The following is a 17,361-nucleotide window of genomic DNA, read 5'->3' as shown; positions in this document are numbered from 1 at the left end:
CTGCTGAGAGTACCTCTGCGGCAGGCTGGGAGCAGGCTGGGGTCGGCAGGCCTGCTACAGCACAATGAACTGCTGGAGTTGTTGGCAGTTATGAGCCACCCGACACGGCTTTCTTAGTCAAAGATTCTTTTTAGTTTTTTGGTTTTTCAAGATTTGGTTTCTCCATGTAGCCTTGGCTGTCCTAGACTAGTTTGTAGACCAGGCTGGCCTTGAATTCACGGAGACCCACCTGCCTCTACCTCTGGAGTGCTGGAATTACAGATGTGTGCCAGCTCACCTGGCTCAGTAACAGATTCTTGTGACAGGATGGACATAAATCAAAACACTAATGGTGATATCTGGGGATCTGGGAGTAAGGCTGCTTTGTTTTTGCTCTCTGTGTTCTCAGACTTTTCTAGTTTCCGTCTCTGACCTTGCATGCTTTTGGTAAGGAAAAAAAAAACCATAAAAATTTCTTAAAGAGAAAGAACAGTTGTTCTTGGTGTGTTTGTGTGTGTGTGTGTGTGTGTGTGTTCCACATGTGGTGGCGTACATCTATAATGCCAGCACTCAGTAAGCTGAGCTGCTGAGGGTTAAAGAACAGCAGGGTTACACAGCAAATACCACACATGGGCTATAGAATGAGATTTTATCTTAAAAAAAAGTTGGTAATAGTGGCACACACCTGTAAGCCCAGCACTGAAGAAGGAGAGGCAAAGCCTGATCTACAAAATGAGTTCCAGGCAAGCCAAGGCTACATAGCAAGACCTTTTCTCAAAAAACAAAACAAATACAGTGAAAAGTGAGCGAGAATGAAGGAGAGAACGCAAGACCCAGAAAGCTCTGGAATCCATGCTACCTAAAGCCAGTGTGGTCATAGAAGCGGAGAGGGCACAGCTAACCACAGAGATAAGGGCTTAGTTCCGACTTTCCCATCCCATCTTATTTTTCTCTGCACCAACTTCATAATTCAAAAGCTGTCAACCATACCTCAGTCAAAGAAAAGGATTTCAAAGCCCCCACTTGGTGGGAAGAAATGTCATATTGAGGCTTCACCACAGCGCTCATCAAAAGCAGAAAGAGCAGCACCGTCCCGGGGGAATGGCAGTCTGCAGCAACTGTCCAGCATGGCTCAGGGTGGGAGTGTGCGGAGACGTTAATGGCTAACAGAGGTTAGTCCAGCCAGGAATCCCCTTACAAGGACAGCAATGCCTCCCTGGTTTGTAACCCACAGCCCTCGGGGTAGGCCTCTGTCCTCAGGGAGCACGGCAGCATCTGACACTGTCAGACACACAGGCTCTGACAAATCCTGACTACTTCCAGGGCCAAAGGTCCTTGTCACTTCTGTAAAGCAGCTGGGTGTGGACAACAGGGTGGGGCTCATGGCTCTCCTGGCTCCTCCTTCCCTCTCTTCCACGAAAGGCCATGTGGTCAGAGCAGAGAAGGAATACTTTCAGAAATGTTTAACCACTAATGATAGCAGTTTACCCTGAATGACAGGCTGGAGCAGGGACGGGATTAGTTCATAAATCAGGGGCAGCTGGGACCACTTTGCAAGAATTGCTGCCTCCCTGCTGGGGCCAACTGCCACCACCTCCCCCAGACACCAAACTAACAAACTCTCTCTCTTTCTCTCTCTCTCCCCTCTCTCTCCCTTTTCCCTCTCCCTTTCTCTCTCTCTTCCTCCCTCTCCTCTATCCCCACCTCTTCCCCCCCCCTCTCCCTCTTTACACTAGGACCCTCAAAGGGAAGGAAGACAAGGCCTTACCAATTGAGGAAAATTTCTTCAGCAGTTTCCTCTCCTGGCTTGCTCACTCAACCCTTAAAAGATGTGATTGTGTTGTGATTACAAACTGGCCCACTCGCTGAAACCACATACCACAGGCCAAAATAGTGCTAGGCAATGGGGAGGAGATGAGCTGGCCTCTGCCACAAACAGCCTGGCTTCAGCTCTGCCCATGACTTCAACCTTGGCTTCATCCCCCTCCACACTGTGGGAGCAAGGAGGTTCTACAAAGCCCCCCAGGCAGTGAGGCAAGGGCTGACCCACCATGCTAGTTGGGCCAAACTCCACAATGGTTTCAAGTTGCCCCGATATAGAAACTCAGCTCTATTCTGACAAATCTTTCCTTGAATGTCCTTAGCTCAGTTCCGCCCTCAGGAACTGAAGCCATCCAGGAATGCCAATCAATGCCAGTGCCCAAGATTCTCGCCACACTCCTCAAAGTGGTTCTGAAGCGAGGAGGTCTCAGGCAACAGCTCACCAGAAACTTTGTCTGCACCTGGACTCCAAAGCCTTGGGTGTCTTGGGACATCTTGTCTCCACCCTTCACGTGGGTCGCTAAATGCACTCAACTGTTAGCTCTAGTCCCTGTTCTAGAACTGGAACCAAACAGTCCCGGAGCCCGAGGAACTGACACCATGGTGAAACACAGTGACCTGTGGTTTTGCTCCAACACATGTGTGTGTCCCCACAATGCTGCTCTTCTGAAGACACTACCAAGAACGAAAAGATGAGGGCCTGGAGAGGCGGCTCCGTAACTGTGAGCCCTGGCTACTCCTCCAGACACCCCAGGACTGTTTCCCCAGCATTGACGTGGTGTGGGGACTTACAGGTGACTGTAACTCTAGTCCCAGAGAATCGGATAACCTCTTCCAGTCTCCTGTGCGCCCACCAGGCTCACATGCAGCACACAAACATACATGCAGGCACTCATACATACACATTAAATAAATAACAAGTAAATTAATAAAATGTTAAGAAAGGCTTTTGATGGGCTGCAAGGTAGCTCAACAGGTAAAGCTCTTGCTCTGCAAACCTGACAACCCAAGTTCACCCCCCCAAAACCCACATACAGGTGGAAGGAGAGAACTCCCAAGTTGCCATCTGACTGCCACACCTGACCACTCTGAGATAGACACACATACATACATACACAGATAAATAATTTTTAAAAATTGGACTGGAGTGTTGGGGGTTGGTCTGATGCTTTATTTTGATGCTAATTACTGGCCCTCAAGATCTGGTTACTGCCCTATCCTTGTTGTATAAAGCTGCCTAAGACATTATTCCTGATTAGTTGATTAAAGGCCTAAAACCGGGACAGAACAGATTGGGTGTGGCTAAGGTTCCTGAGCTTTGGGTTCAGAAGAATCACAGGAAACAGACAGAAGGACAGGAAGAGAGGAGGAAGAAGGACGTCACGATGTGTTTACATGGAGAAGGAACTACATGGGTGTTGGGGGGGGGGAGTACCCCAAGGATGGTGTGGATGGAGAAAACACCAAGATAAAAAAATGTAAGCAAGTATTAATAAGATTATGGATGGAAGGTAGCCCAAATTGGAATGGTTAAAGGTAGATGGCATTGGCTGGGGGATGGGAAGTAGATGGTGAGGTTATTGAGACAGCGGAGGTGAAATATCTGCCCAGCCCAAGGTAAATAAGGCAATTATAAAATCTAACAGGTATCTGTGTCTTATTGTGATAGTGGGTTAAATAATACCACTGCAATAATTATGGGACTAATAATAAACATTATATAGCTCAGCACCCATTTTATCAACAACAACACTGAAGAGATAGCTCAGTAGTTAAGAACACTTGCTGCTCCTCCAGAGGACCCAAGTTCAGTTCCCAGCACCCGTGTTAGTCAGCTCACAAATGTCTCTAAGCCCAGCCCCTGGAGCCCCGGTGCCTCTGGCCTCTGCCAGCTCCTGCACTCATTATGCACACACCCACGTGTAAGTACACTCACCTACACATAATTAAAAGTAAGTCTTAAAATATTCCATTAAAAGCTGGCATGGTGGCTGGTACCTTTAATCCCAGCATTTGGGAGGCAGAGGAGATGGATCTCTGAGTTCAAGGAAAGCCTGGTCTATAAAGTGAGTTTCAGGATAGCCAGGGCTAGACAGAGAAACCCTGTCTTGAAAATAATTTTTTTTTTCAATTAAAGAAGAATGAAAAGACAGTCCACAGACTGAAAACATAGAACTTTACAAAAGGACTTCTCTTTAGAACACATAAACTCTCAAACTCAACAATAAGCTAATTCAACATTTTCAAAGTAAAATCTCTTCATCAAAGAAGTGCAGACAGTAAATAAACAAAAGGAAAATGACCAGCACCCTAAAAGCAAACTAAACTACAATAAGGTATTTTTCTTGTTTTGTTGTGGTTTGTGTTTTTATTTTGAGACAGAGTCTCATTATGTAGACCAGGCTGGCCTCACATACAAAGATCCAACTGCCTCTGCCTCCCAAGTACTGGGATTAAAGGTGTGCCCAGCTTACTTCATAACTTGAAAATAATAATGATGATAATTTGTATATTTCAGTCACTACAGAACTATCTCACTAAGAGAGAAAAAAAAAGTATGCACAGGTTTTAGAGGGCAGGTAACTTGCAAGGGAGGACACCACACATACAGAAGGAACTTTTGATGGGATTGTGACTTAAGCAAACCCTTGCCCCACAAACTCTGTTGGTGAATGTGGGTATTCCTCAAAGCGCAGTGCTGGCAGGATTCCAGATGCTAAGCACACCGCTCAATCTCAGTAGGACACACAGATCAGGAAGAAGGTCCTGACCTCAGCTCTGTCCACTGGTGCAGGAAAGAGAAGCTTACGGAGCTAACAACTGTTTGCTTTCCTCCAACTCAACAAAACAAGCACAGACACTAAAACAGCCTAATAAATGGATCCATACTGAGCCATCAGAGTCAATACTTGCCTGGGCACTAGCTTCAGGAGGGCAGCTGCCCCATACTATCCTCTCCTCAGACTCTTAACTGCTCGTTGTCTTTTAATAGCAGCATGGGAAAAAAAAATAAATGGAGCTGGGCCAGTTTCCAGTAAGAAAATCGGGGGGGGGGGGGGGGGGGCACTTAAAATAGAAACAGAGAGGAGACAGAAAAAAGGGAGAGAGAGGGAGGGAGGAAGGGAGAGAGCCAAGTGGCGATGGGGAAGGAGCACCTCTACCATTCCAGGAAGCAGCTATAGGCAAGCCTCCTCTGCCAGGTTCTCCTCAAAGCTCCTCACTCAAGCACAGATTTAAAAAACGAAAGAAAAAACGGAGGTGGGCAGAGAGGTGAACCAAGGAAGGCAAAATTATAGCTAAAAGAAGACCATCTGAGTCATCCCATAGTAACTGACAGCTCCATTCTACACCCCACCTCTAAGCTGCCAGCCTCAGAAAGGACAGGGGAGGTGGGCGCAGCACTGCTGCCGAGACCGTTCTAAATTACAGTGAGAAAACAATTGACTTTTCTCAGCCTCGAGGAGGCAGCAGTCCTCTCAACGACTGCTACTTTACCGGACTAACTTTCATCCTAAGAGAGAATTAATTCTCCCTCATCTACTCTACTTCCAGGTTGCACGTTAGACTTCGATGATCAGAAACCCCATCACTCTGCAAAGCCTGCAAGAGAGCTCAGGTCCAGAAAGGAAGTGTGTAAGTGACTGCACAGCAGGGGAAGGCAAAGGCAAGACTCCTGGGAAGAGACTGCAGCATGTGAGATGCTGAGAGCGTCAGAACCTGCACTAACGGCCGTGGGACACTGCACAGGAATAGTCCTGCGGGCCACCAACCTCCACTAACACACAAGCGGCATCTGCAGGGGCTGGCCGCAGAGGGCTGGACCACCACAGGTCTACCCGAGCCCTCTTCTTCCTGATGGGCATGGGTGCATCTTAACCTGGCCTCCCTGGCTGACAGCTCTAACCCTGAAGGAACTGCCCAGGCCTGAATTTGGCACTTTGTATGCAAAGAGCTCTACCTCTCCAGGTTGGACGGACTAAGGGCCCGAAGAAGTGGGGAATGGCGTCTGTGCTGAATGCAGACAGACTTCCTCACTCTCTGAAATCCCCCCTAGATTTACATGGCCTTTAGTGGGTTTATGTGGAGTGACTTGAATGTATATGGGAAGTTTTAGGTAGGTCACATGCCAGATGTTACACCCTTTACCTGTGGGACGTGAGTGTCAGTGGAACTTAGAGTCTAAGGAGGGTCAGGAGATCGGTCCCCCGGAGCTAGTGGGAGGCGGCTACACTGGGACACAGTATGTTATTTCTAAATGTTCTGACATGACAAGTCACAAAGGTAGACATGCAGCAGGAGGGAGGGAAGAAAAGAAACGTTCAATGGACAGTCCTCCAGCTGCTCCCATGCCTACCTACCAAGGAAAACACAGGTCTCTGCGCCTTTGCTTACCTGCAGACCCTTCCTTGGACTCTTGACCCAAAGCCAAATCTTGGGTCTGAATGTGCTTCATCTAGTGCAAATTTGATTCCACTCTCATGTCACATCCCAAGTCCTCACCACTTCCACTGTGGTACTTTGATTTGCAAGCTTGTCATTGTTTTTGTTTCTGTTAGTTTAACATCTGTCTTCCATAAGGTCCATGAAAGAGGAACTGTATCTGTCTCTGGACCCTGCATACCCAGCATCTAATTTGACTTCCCGGGGGCAGTTAAGAAACAGTGGTTGAATGAATGAGAAAAGCAAGTGACTGGACCAGAAGCGTTCTCAGGCCTGCAATCTGTATGCTTGTAGATGTTGGCCAACACAGCCACCACCACCCCTCAATCTTTAAATACTGAAATCTACCCACAAGGCACATGCCTATAGCTACTAGGAAGACTGAGGTGTGACAAACATTGTGCCCAGGACTCAGAGACTGGTAAAACTCTAACCTGAGAGTGAAAGACAGACAGGCACAGGGATAGAGAGACAGAAAAACAGAAATGGCCTTTCTGCTGAAGGCCAGAATTTTACACTACAGCTTTAGGTACTATTCTCCACAAAGGCTGACCCTAAACAGAGTGTGAAGTGATCTAAGACCGTAACTTGTGTCACTAGATTCACACTGTGTCCACGTCAGCTCCGAGCCCTACTTCGATTTAGCAAGTTCTTCTCTAACTGTAGTTTTCAAGCAAGGGCCAGCTCACAGTCACAGGCAAGAACTGAGAGACCTACCAGGGTAGGCACAATCTCTAAAGCGACCTCTCCTCTCAACACTACCGTACCCTGATGACTAAAACCTGTGGGCGTGGCGTCACCCACTGTGAGCCAACGAGCCCAGAAACGTAAGAAACATAAGTGCTCACATCTTTCCACAGCGCCAGCTACATAAGCTCTGTCGGCTGTACTCCACCAAGCAATCCCTGACTTCACTTGACGGTGTGGCCATTCACAGCCACAGGCCATGTATTTTAGTCCAATCTTTATTACAAATATTTACCCTGATCACACATTACATTTTCACAGTTTTCTCTGTTTCCCTGTCCCTGTCTCTGCTTGCCTGCCTGTCTGTCTGTCTGTCTCTGTCTGTCTGTCTCTCTCTCTCCCTCTCTCTCTCTCTCTCTCTCTCTCTCGTGTGTGTGTGTGTGTGTGTGTGTGTGTGTATTACATTGTTACATAATGGTTAAGAAAGGCTTCAAGCGGCCGCAGGGTTCAGAGGGATGTTCTTCCAGGCAGGAACCTGGAGCAGGAGCTGAGGCCATAGAGGCATGCTACATACTGGCTTACTACCCATGGCTTGCTCAGCCTGCTTTCTTACAAACCCTGCAGTCCCAGCTGAGGGATTGTACCACCCACAATGGGCTGGGCCCTCCCCCATGAATCACTAATTAAGAAAATGCCATAGAGCTGAATCTTTTGGAGGCATTTTCTCAATTGAGGTTCTCTCCTCTCTGATAACTCTAGCTTGTGTCACGTTGGCGTAAAACTAGCCAGCATAGATTGTAAGGATGTAGCACACCACCCAGCTAATATTTTGTTAAGTTACCAGGCTTGCCTCACAGATGGTAGTTGTTCCTCATACAAACACAATATAGAGCCATTCCACAGTAGTCTTTTGACGCAAAATAGAGTGAACTGTTATTTTATATAAAATGAAGCAACACAAGGCCCATCCCTAAGCAAAGTGCTTTTTCTAGCATGTGGCAGAAGAGAAAACCAGAGATTCAGCACACCAGAGGCCTGACATATCATTCCTGGCCTACAGGCAGAAGGTGTCAAGTGGGAGGATGTGCAACACCAATTCTCAAACATACAGCTGGGTAGGAACGTGAGCACATCCCTGCACGGCACCCCATCTCACTGGCATTCCCAGGGCATCTCTCTGGAATGCCCTGCCGTCCCTAGAGACAGCAGTGCAGGGACCACTGTCCTTTGGGAGGCACATGCTCTCAAGGCCCAATAAGCACTGAAGAATTTGGACAACTACATAGGAGACCTGACTGTTCTGCAAAGGTTGAAATGTTCTTTTCTGGTAGATTCAGACTCTGGTCTTCATACATCCTTTCCTGAAACAAGGCTCGGCAACTCATCTCAGTCTAGAATCAACCTCAATAGCTGCAGGGATCTGAAAAAAGTCTATGAAAAATGTTCAATATGGAAATATCGAGCACAGGAAGAAAGGCACCAGACGAACAAGAAGAATGGGGTAGACTGTGAGATCCCCACACTGGTGAAAGGGAGTCAAAGCCTGGGCCAGAGAGTTAAAAAAAAAAAAAGTCCCCTCCATTCGTGCTCTTGATCCATGCTCTCACACCTCAGAGCTGGGGCACAAAGGAATGTAAACCAGTAGGCAAGACCCACCCTGAAGTCCTGGCAGATGAAGCATAGAACACAAGGCTCTTTCAGCTCAGCAAACACTGAGTGAGCTGCTGCTACGTGCTGTAAGGCACTGTCCCGGGCTCCACCAGGGCCACAAAGATGAATGAGGTGCACACAGCCTGGCCGTGGCACTGAGCGCTCAGTCCAGTCCCCCTGCACACCTCCTCCTGAAAGAAAACCAACAAACCAAGGAAGAGGAGGAGGAATTCCTTTGGATTCTCTAGTCCATCATTCTCTAAAAGTAAAGAAAACTATTATGATTTAATTGAAAACAAAAACTGGGGGTGGGGAGCGCTGGACGGCAACTCAGTGGAAGTGTGAAGCAGCTCAGCCAAGCCCCGGGTGTGAGCTCCGGCACCTGAAGAAAGTAATAAACACAAAATTCTAAAGGCAAAAATGGCAACTCTCTTGAACGGGCCAGTGAGACGGCTCAGTAGGTACAGGCATCTGCTGCCATGCCCAACGGCTTGAGGTCAGTCCCTGAAACCCATGTTGGTGGCAGGAGAGAACTGACTTCTGCAACTAGTCTGATCTCCACATGTACACCATGTGTGAAACAGAGACAGAGGGAGACAGAGAGAGACAGAGAGACAATCATCCTAAAAGAGAAACAAAATGATAATAACAACAACAAGTATTTGTACCATATCCTACTTTGGACCTTCATTAATTTCTTTTTGTCCCCAGTCTGTTATAAAATGTTTCACCTTCAAAGACCATTTGTAGCACACCAAGTAGATACAATGCACAGGACTGCTACAAGTCACCAAAAACCTAACAGAAAATAAGCACATAGGGGGTGGATGGGGCACGGCTTGCTCTTCACACAGCCAACCTCAGAATGTAACATCTAGTTACCAAGTGATGAGTCAAAGACAACTTCAACTCACCAAGAGGCTGGGTTTTTTATTTTTCGGGTTTTTTGTTTTTTAGTTTTTTGAGACAGGGTCTCTCTATGTTGTAGCCTTGGCTGTTCTGGAACTCACTCTGTAGAGCAGGTTGGCCTCGAACTCACAGAGATCTGCCTGCCTCTCTGCCTCTGCCTCTGCTTCTGCCTCCCGAGTGCTGGAATCAAAGGTGTGCACTACCACCACCCAGCTAAGATTCCTTTTTGTTTGCTTGTTTTGAAGGCTTCTTTTGAGAAGGCTCTCTCTTCTTTTTTGAAATAGGTTCTCAGTATAAAAGCCAGCCTGGCTTCAAGTTCACAATCCTTCTGTTGGGTCCCCCTAAAGGCTAGGATTACAGTGGTACTCTGTCACACTCCTGCTCTCATCTTAGACTAACTGCTCAGGGAAACCAAACAGGCAGGACAGACAGAAATTATGAAGCACAAGGATGGAAATGAGTCTAAAGATACCAAGAATCACACAGAACATCACCAGACCAACTGACTGTACAAAGTTACAAATGGTCACCAATGTGTTTCTTTTATTTTAAGATCAGTTAAAAGCTTTCATAAGAAATACCACCTAGAGTACAAAGACTCTCTGAAAAGACTGACCTTAACTGGATGGGGGCATGAATGCCATGCAGGATCAGTAAGATATTCCTGTGGGTAAAGATAATTGCTGCCCTACGCAAGGACTTCAGTTTGATCCCTAGAGCCCACAGTGTAGAACAAGAAACCAAGCATGTGGGGACACACACACAAACACACAAGATAGATAGACAGATGTAAAAAAAAAAAAAAAAAAAAAAAAAAAAAAAAAAAAAAAAAAAAAAAACCCACAAACTTTTTTTAAAAAGAAATTTTAAAAAGAAATCAATGCCAAGTGGATCAATCAGCAGCTACAGCTAGGTAGCTTCACTAATATTCAACTAAAGAATTTCCTGTACAATTCTTAAAATTAGGAGGAGGAGAAATGGTTCAGCAGTTAAGAGCACTGTAGGTCCTGGTTCAGTTCCCAGCACCCACATCAAGCAGCGCACACTATCTGTGAACCCAGTTTCAAGAGATCCAAGGCAGCTACATGCTGGGTACACATGTGGGCACACGCACACCATAAACACAAAAATAAGTTTCGAAGACTTTTTAAAATTAAGATATAATGTATTCACCGTACAATTTATCCTTCTTCCAGGCATCGCTTGATGAGTTATCTCAAATGTGACGTGATTACCACCACAAGCTGGACATGCAGCCAGCTTTCCCACTGCCCCAGGTTTCCTTCCCCAGGTCCCAAGCCACTGCCGACCTGCCATGTGGCCATTTCTCAAATGTTATGCAAGTGAAATCGGAGAACGTAACTTACAAGGTCTCATTTGTTATGTTTAACATAACATTTTTAGTGAGTTTTTACCTAGTTATTATCTTCCTTTTTTTCTCTTGTCCTGTATGAATGTTTGTGCTGCAGGGTGTCTGTGTACCACATGTGTGCCTGGTGCCCATGGAAGCCAGGAGAGAGCACCACATCCCCTGGAACTGGAGTTGCAGACAGTTGTGAGCCTACTCCTCCAGCCAGGTAACTCTCAGGAGAAAAAGTGTTAAAGAAAAAGAGTCTGGGGGTGCTGCTGGGCGGCAAGCAGCTTGCCCAGCATGCAAGAGGGCCTGGGCTACATCCCTGGCACCCCACCCTGCCCCCACCCAACAGACACACTCTCAACACTCACTCTCTGTCCCTGACCCAGTCTTTCAATGTTCAATCCCTAAGCCCTATGCCTCCTCAGCTCTTTTTCCATGAAGCCTCTCTTGAATGGCCATTTTAATACTGTCCTCCACTTTTATGGAATACATTTGTAATTTTTTGACTAAATCAAACTTCTGAGGAGGAGCAATAAGATGAGGTCTTGCTTGGTACTCACAGTGGCCTTACCCTCCCAAGAACCACTTCATTTAAAATAATAAGGTTGAATGAAATTAGAAGGAAAAAAGAGGAATTCTCTGAGATTGCCATCGTAGGCTCTGAGGCACAGAATGCTTCTGAAAAGGACTGGATCATTCGTTAAACCTGCAGGTAGCATGAGTGAGTCTGGGTGTCACTGGCCGCTGGAGGCGGATTACCAAGTGAGGTGAATCAGTAAATAAATAGAAAGATGGGAGGCAAAAGAATACTGAAACCAGCGTCTTTACTGAATTTCTAATAAGGCAACATAGCTTCATGGAATAGTAGAGCAATAAAGATTCTAAGTTTTAGTTCTGTGGTTATCTTTATCTATTGCAAACTGGAAAAAAGGCCTCAAATACAGAATTGTTTTAGCATTTGAAAGGAGTAGCTCTATTTAGGCTATTAAGTCGGCCATCACAAAGACAGTCACTAAGCCAAACCCCAAATTACCACCTCCTTTAACCTTGGTACTTTACAGGGGAGCTATGCAGGTCCGACACAACCCTGAAGGAAAGGTCTGACCACAGCTGCTTTTCTTACCATCCATGTCGGCTCAGAGCATCTGCAGTCAGCCCTGTTCTCATCTTTCCACACACACCAAGCTGCCCAAGTTTTGACTAAAGAGCCATTCCTCCAAGACCCACGCTCTGCTCACTGGCTTCTCTTGAGATCGTTCCCTTTTAGCCACAAATGTCTAGAGCTGAGACGTCCGAGAATAGCAGTCCTGCATTCTAAATTGCGGTCACCTTTATCTCAGCACTGTTGCCTGTGCCCAAGAACACAGTGTTTGAGGCTATGCCTCTGAAGCATGGCTTTCGCTCCTCTGCCTCCTTTCAGAAGGATGGCCTTGCCCTCAACCAAGCAGCACTACCATTCAGGGAACCTGCCCAGCACCTAAGCCCACGCTGCAGGCAATGTGACACATACCCTTTCTCTAAGGTTCCTTTTCTCCATGAACAACACCACAACTGAAGAGCCTGAGAGCCCCCTCTATTCCTCCTCATCCCCCAGTCTCTTCCATGATTACATATAGGTAGTTTGAAGTTTTTTTCTGCCTCATCTCTATTCTACCACTGCTTAAGGCTGATTCTTTTGTTTGTTTGTTTGTTTGTTTGTTTGTTTTCAAGACAGGGTTTCTCTGTATAGCCCTGGCTGGCCTGGAACTCAGAGATCCACCCCTGCCTCCGAAGTGCTGGGATTAAGGGCATGCGCCATCACTACCAGGCATCCTGGTGAGGCCCACACAGATTCAAGAACAGGAGGCCAGCAGCTGAAAGGAGGGCGTCCGAATGGTCTGAAGTAGGTTTACTTTTTAGTCAGGGTGGCATGTTTTCATGTGGAGGCTTGGTTGGGTCCAGACTGTAGAGACTTGAAAGGATTGACTCAGCCAGGTAATGACACACGCCTTTAATTCGAGCACGCAGGAGGCAGAGCTCTAAGTTCAAGGCCATCCTGGTTTACATAGTGAACTCCAGGACAGCCAGAGCTACAAAGTGAGACCCTGTCTTGAGGGAAAAAATAAAAGTAAAGTATAAATTTCTTTGAGGAAAAGAAATCCTTTCAATTGGTTTCAGATTTTAGTCTTAAATGTACTTACTGGGCCAGACACTCGCATGTAGCTCTCCTCCACAGTGACCGGAAGACTCCCAGCCTCCCGTCTGGGAAAGTTGTGTGCAGTACAGGCTGCACTGCTGAGAAGCTGATGCTAGCTGCAGCTTTGTTCATAGTTAGCAAAACTTCGGATCAACTACAGTACACTTCCGTAAGCTAATAGATCAACAAAGCGTGCTGGATCCAAACAACAGAATGCTATTCAGTAGTAAACAGAAACCGACTGTATTCTAAGTCAATGACACTAACATGAAAAAAGGTCCACAGCGCACATACTTCTAGAAAAGGAAAATCATGGACACAATTAAAAGACCAGTGCCAGGGCTGGGCTGGAAGAGCAGGGAGGGCTGACTAAATGGAGCACAGGGCAGAGGCTACTCTGCATGAGGCTGTAACGGTGGACACACATGTGAATGTCAGAACCCACAGAATGGACACCAGCTAGCCAGAGCCCCAGCGTAAACAGTGGCCTCTGAGTGACAATGCTGTGTCACCTGGTGTCCCCTCTAACACAGGCTGATCGTGGGCTGCGGGGGTGCCGGAGAACGCCTATGCCGCTGCTCTACTTTGCTGAGGACATAAAACGGTTCTTAAAGAAACAAAACAGACACAGGCAGGTGCTGGTTGGATGAGGGCTGCTACAGCGACCACTCCCCTTATTGTCCATGCAGCATGACCAAAAGACTCCCGTCCCCCAGTGAGCCGACCTTTCTTATTGTCCTTGCCTTTGTCCACGCAGAACATTCTGCTTATAGGGATGCCCCTGACCCCTGTGGATGTCCTGGTGTGTACACACTAGCACTTGGGTGTGTACGCACTATGGGTGTGCTGTGTATAAGCACTTAGGTGTGTATGCACTAGCACTTGTGATTGTTGCCTGGTGTCCTTCTGCTCTAAAGTCCTTGGTATCAGATATCGTGCATTTCCATCTTTTCGTTGCCATGACTACAGTGAGCCTGGCTTTCAGTGTGTTCACTGCAGACAGCAGGCTTCTTACTCTTAGTTCTACTCAGCTTTCTGGGATACACTTCCTCTCCCTTGGCTCCTACAGAGAAAATGCCAAATGACGAGCTATAAAATAAACAGATATGAATAAGGAAATGTACAATGTCACTTTCATTAAGAGATAATCAGTACATCGGTGTGCACATTTAGATGGTACTAATCTCCATAATTACTTCTTGAAAATGCCCCAGACACTTGTCCATGAACACAACTGCTCGGAAGACAGCCTGAAGGCTCTCCTTAGAAGCAGGGCCTATGTCTGTTACCACTGAATGATGAAACAGATTTACACTTACTCATTTCTCCTTCCCAGCAACACTGATGAGACTACAGTCAGATTTAAAGGGAAGCATAAAGGTGCTAAACTCTGTTTCAGGCTGACAGAGTAACGTCTCCAAGTGAGCTTTGGTCACCTCCAAGGAAGAAGGGGTGGCAGTAGACAGCAGTGACTGAGAACATGGCTCAGGTCCCAGAGGCCCTCTCTCCCAGTCAGCTCTGCTTCCTCATTTTCCCCTGGCCCTCCCAGGGCTTCCCAGAAGACTCACACCCGCCTGAGTTTATTTGTTTTTCCTTTCTGGGATCCGCTGTCTGCAGACACAGCCCATGAGCTATCCAGAGCTCACCAGAGACTCTGGACTGGACAGGCTTCCCAGAATCTTTGTGGGGTTACTAATGCCAAGGCAAGGGAGCTAATAAATCTAAGAGGTTTTCGTCATAGCAGGACAAAAAAGACAGGTCCCAGAGGGAGACAGAAAACTATTAATTACAAGGATGTCCTAAACTGGTCACAGTAAGAACGTCACTGGGAGGAAAAACTGTCCAAATGCAGATTCAAACTAACGTTAGCTGGAGGGACCTGAGGAAAGTCAAGGCCTTCTGATCTTCAGCCCTCACACATGCATGTGCAATGCCAAGCATAGTACAGGTCCTGATCCTACAAACCCAAATTATATATTACACACAAGCCACCTAGCAGAGCAAATCACAGAAAATGTGACTGGGCTTCAGTGTAAGATGCTTTTGTATGAACACGGAGAGGTAAAACTAGGGAAATGGATCTCAGCTTCTAGTGAAACTATGGTCTCAAAGGGCAAATGTCTATATGTCCACTCTCTCTAGCTGCCAACACGTTCTGGTCACCTTAACCTTCAAAAGCCGCAAACAAACCAGTTCAAAAGCTGACCTCTACGAGGTTATCTGTCAGATGCTGTGGGTACCGGCTAGAACACAACTCAGTTTCCCAAAAGCACTATTTTGTATTTTCTTGGGAAGATTTCAAATAGCAATTTGCCCACTGTAAGAAGACAATATTCACAAACTACATCTATATGATTCTCTCCCTGATAATGTCTGGGAGTTTTGTACACTGTAATAAACACTAAACCATCTCTCCAATACATTTAAAACTATTCTCTTGCCTAGGAATTCAGTTGCCATGGAAATGACTATAGAGCACTAATACAGGTTATAAGAAGAAATAGTAAACATAATTACATCATCCACAATAGGCATAACAAGTATAAATGAACTCAGACCCTCAGCTTAAAAGGTTTCAACCATGGGAAACATCAGCCAACCCCCAAAAGAGAAATGCAGTCAGAAAATTCTACATCCAAAGAGCCATGTTCTCCACGCATTGTGACCACCGCAGCCCCTGACCAGTAAGAGAAGGTCAAGATCTGTTCAACAGGTGCTCTCCTACCCAAAAAGCCAACCAGCCAGCCCCAATGTCAGTGTACTGCTGACTCTCCTAAGAATTCGGAGTCCTGTTCTCCCTCGAGAACTCCTCAGCAGACTGCATCAGTGGAGAGAAATTTCTAAGTTTCTAATGTGTAGTTCCTTGCCACTTGCTAGTGTGTTCTCCACAGCTTCAAGTGCCTTCCCAGGACCGTCTCACCAACAAGGGGCACTTACCGGGACCTGCCACCAAAGCAGTTTGTGCTGGGGGGCTGCCGGGGCTCTGGGGCTATAGCTGTCCCACTGGGGTCTCTTGAAGGTGGCTGTGATCCTGGAAAAGGGATTAATTATAAGAAAGGATAGAACTGTTGAGAAACTTAGCCCTCATTTGAGAGCTAGCCACCAGGCAGAGAACACCCTCTGTATTCAATGGGACAGCGACATCTTGGGAGCTGTACCCACTCAATTGTATAAAGAATTGAGACAATCACGTGAGATCACACAGATGGAGCGCAAACCTGGGAAGCAATGTCTCTTCTCTACGACATTCAAGGACATCCCAGTCACTAACATGCAGCCTGCCTTATCCATCAGACGAACTGCAGCCTTTCAAAGGGGTGGGGGTCAAGGGAGTGCATAGAATAGGGGCATTTCCCACAATGCGAACACAGCTCGTAAAGCCAAAGTAGATCATGTCATTCTTTACCTAAAAGGCCCTCCAACAGCTCGGTGAGGCTGAGACAGGACGTCATAGTAAACCAGCTTGGGTGACAGTGAGTTCAAGTTCAGCCTGAGCTACACAGTAAAACCTTATCTCAAAACAAACAAACAAAAAAAAAAAAAAAAAACAGAAAATTATAAATATATGGAGCTGGCAAGATGGCTCAGTGGTTCAAAACAATTGCTGCTCCTAAAGGACAAGAGTTCGTTTCCCAGCACCCACGTCAAATGGCTTACAACCAGTCATCTGTACTTCAAGCTCCAGAGCCCCTCTGCTGGACTCTGGGGACACCTACACACATGTGGCGTATGCACAGAAGTGCCACAAAATTTAAAATAAATCTTTAAAAATTATACATATAAGTATGACATAAAGGCGAAAGGGAAACTCTGGGAACAAAGGAACGAACTAGAAAATGTTGAGAAGGTGGAGGAGCACGGGGGGGGGGTGTGGAGCATGGGTGAAGCACATTTCACACGGTGACGAAAATGGCCTCATGGAACCAGTACTGTAAACATGTACCAGTGAAAACTAAAGCAGCGCCGGAGAGCCGGAGAGCGAGTACTGCCAGAGTTACGGCACTTGTCACCAAGGCTGACAACCTGGGCTCAATCCTCAGAGCCCTCAGAGTCAGTTCCCACAGGCTGTCCTCTGACCGCCACACATCTGCCCCACATGATAAATTCTTTTATGTAATAACAGACATTTTAAAGAAAGAGGACAGCCAGAGCTGTCAACCGTGTCAAAAAATGAACACAAAACAACCTCAAAACAAACAAACAAACAAAAGACACACCAAAAATAATCTAACAATCTGAGTAAAACAAAGCTCGGCACAGGGCCTGGTTTGTTTTGTTTTTGTGTAAGATAAATCTCTATCTATCTATCTATCTATCTATCTATCTATCTATCTATCTATCT

At 46.5% G+C, this 17,361-nt stretch overlaps 1 protein-coding gene across 1 annotated transcript in view; it reads right to left on the bottom strand.

Annotated features, from left to right (window-relative positions):
• Nucleotides 1-17,361, bottom strand: part of Wwp2 (WW domain containing E3 ubiquitin protein ligase 2) — a 121,276-nt gene that overhangs the window by 53,309 nt on the left and 50,606 nt on the right. Inside the window, exon 6 of the mRNA XM_055621071.1 lies at nucleotides 15,957-16,050. Coding sequence (XP_055477046.1) covers nucleotides 15,957-16,050 — 94 coding nt within the window. The remainder of the gene's footprint in view (nucleotides 1-15,956; nucleotides 16,051-17,361) is intronic.

This window comes from Psammomys obesus, unplaced genomic scaffold (assembly GCF_907164565.1).
Source record: "Psammomys obesus unplaced genomic scaffold, mPsaObe1.curated_primary_1811, whole genome shotgun sequence".
Taxonomy (NCBI): Eukaryota; Metazoa; Chordata; class Mammalia; order Rodentia; family Muridae; genus Psammomys; species Psammomys obesus.
This window is presented reverse-complemented; position numbering and strand designations above follow the sequence as displayed.